This window comes from Wasmannia auropunctata, unplaced genomic scaffold (assembly GCF_000956235.1).
Source record: "Wasmannia auropunctata unplaced genomic scaffold, wasmannia.A_1.0 LD278770.1, whole genome shotgun sequence".
Classification (NCBI taxonomy): domain Eukaryota; kingdom Metazoa; phylum Arthropoda; class Insecta; order Hymenoptera; family Formicidae; genus Wasmannia; species Wasmannia auropunctata.
This window is the reverse complement of record NW_012084120.1, coordinates 1-2,451: the sequence shown is the minus strand read 5'-3', so window position 1 is coordinate 2,451 and position 2,451 is coordinate 1. Positions and strand designations below refer to the sequence as shown.

At 28.4% G+C, this 2,451-nt stretch overlaps 1 protein-coding gene across 1 annotated transcript; it reads right to left on the bottom strand.

Moving 5' to 3' along the window:
* Positions 1-238: 238 nt before the first annotated feature.
* Positions 239-2,180, bottom strand: LOC105461759 (the record flags this gene model as incomplete). The annotated part of the gene is made up of 5 exons (XM_011708268.1): positions 239-401; positions 693-761; positions 883-1,026; positions 1,892-2,018; positions 2,081-2,180. Coding segments are annotated over 5 exons (603 nt in total), but the record flags the coding sequence as incomplete, so codon positions are not given.
* Between the last annotated feature and the right edge of the window lie 271 nt (positions 2,181-2,451).

The window sequence follows — 2,451 nt, the reverse complement described above, 5'->3', positions numbered from 1 at the left end:
TTTCGGCCGAAAATCGTTCGGGGATAAATTCCAGCGGGTTATGCCAATACGCAGGGTTACGATGAATGACAAATATTGGAATCATAATGTAACATCCATCCGGCAAAGTACACGATTCTGGAATCAGTAAAACTCTTTTTCGTAACTTGATGAAGTATTATTACATTAATCTATTACCTAATTTACCCTAATTTCGCCCATATTGACTCAATAAACTATGTGTGTGTTATAAAAATACCAAGTTTTATATCTCCTGTAAGTTGACGCATAATGATAGGTGATATAGGAAACAATCTTAAAGTCTCTTGAAACACCATTTGAAAATATTGCATGTTTAACAGTCGTTGGGCATCAACCTTATCATTATCGAATGTGGCTGATATTTCCTGTCGCAGTTTTTCCTAGGAAATAAAACGAAAACACATAATCTAAAATACAGAAAGTTATATAATATTTTTCAAAAATTAAAGTGAAACAATAAATTTAAACAATAAGCTAAACAACCGATTATTAAAAGATAGATAGATAGGTAAAAAGAGAGAGAGAGAGAAAAAGTTACTCTACCAGAATATAAAATACAATAAAATGAAAAATTTTTATCGTTTTAAATTGTTTTTTTTTTTACAACCCGCAGCTGTAAATATGTTTCTGTATATACAATGTGCTTATTGTGCTGTAATAATTTCACTAACTTGTACATCTGTATGTGTTGCCAGCATAAGCATAGTAAAGGATGTTATTTCCGTAATATTATTTACAATCTGCAAAACATGAATTAATTGTAATACAAATTTATTTGGATAACAGAAACTTTTATATAATAAATCAAATTACAGTAGAAAAAAAAGTTAAAAGATCGTCTAAGAAGTTCTCTTCGCTCACTGCATGGAATTTCGTAACATCATCTCGCGCCACATAATCCCAATAATTCTTAAAAATAGGTTTTATTTCCTGGAAATTATCTGTTACATTGTAATTATTGTTATATTGTGAAACAGTACGGTTTGTCGCCTTTCCTGGTGATATCTATATTAAAAAGCACATTCATGTATATAATGTGGACAGTACTATTATTAACATTACTGAATTATTATTAACATGACATTATTATTGAAATAATTTGTAAAAAAAATGCAAATTATATTCCTTAATGAAAAATCTATTCTTATTACAAAAACACAAAATTATATAAAAATATCAATAATAATGTCTTATATTAAAATTGGTGCATTTGTGACATAGTTTAATAAATATTTTAAGGCTGAATTATGACCTTTAAAGTAATCCATTTTTTAATATATGCTATATGTAAATTCTAGCACTTCTTCTATCCTTTGTAATATTTTTCAAATTCACTTTGCTATTACAGTTCTAAAAAAATTTTCCACGTTTTTTTTTAAATACAAAAAAATATTAAAAATTTTTTTACGAGTAAAAGAATATTACAGAAAGGAAGATTTAGTGAGTAAAAGGAATGTTTGACCATGATAATTTACTGTTGGCCAAAAGTTCCCTAACTGTCATGAACGCAAGTGAATTGTTGTAATGCTGGAATCATTTAAAGTGCTGCAGCAGAAACTGAAATCAGGAAATATTTTAAAAAATTGAAGAAATGTCGGAATTTACAACTACTAATAAAATTATTTTTGAAGATCAAACACCAGTATGGTAATTAAATACGCACTACCGCTTATGTACCAAATTTGCGAACTTTAGTTCGTGAACAGCATATGAATACGCATTAGAATGCATGTTTATTACATTACTTATAAAAGCTAAAGATCCTAAAAATGCGCGTATTTACTTTGACCGCATAAATTATATTTATATGATAAACTCAATAAATCAATTTATATGATCAATTATTTTCCAAAAAACATTTGAACTTTACGTTGTAAATGAAATCCAGCATAATCTTTTGAGCGGTATATGTTTCTTTTCCGTTTTTAGTCAGAGAAAAAATCCATTCCAACTGTAGCCACGGTTTTAATGATCTGCTGCATGAGAGTTCGAATAATCTGAAATAATTATGGATTATCGAATTCAACATATGAAATAATGTGTAATTAAAGTTACATACTTCTTCTGCAAATGTAATAGCTCGTTTCCATCTTTATACCCCAAATGTAATAGGTCGTTTTCATCTTTATTCGCCGTTTTCTGAATACCCACAACCGACGCTGTGAATTAACATTTATCAACTTTTGACATTTAATCATAGCATAAATCGTAACAGAAATTTGATATTAAAGTTCGTTATAAATCAGATTATACAGATAAGATTTTTCAAGTGCACACACACGCATTACGATTCTCACCTAAAAATATATCAAATGAGTATTGCATTATATGCGGTTTCAGATCAAACATTTGTCCATCGACATTTTTTTCTATAGCGTCTGCACAAAGATTGCTAAAGTTATCGAAAAATGTTACATCTTCTCTTATACA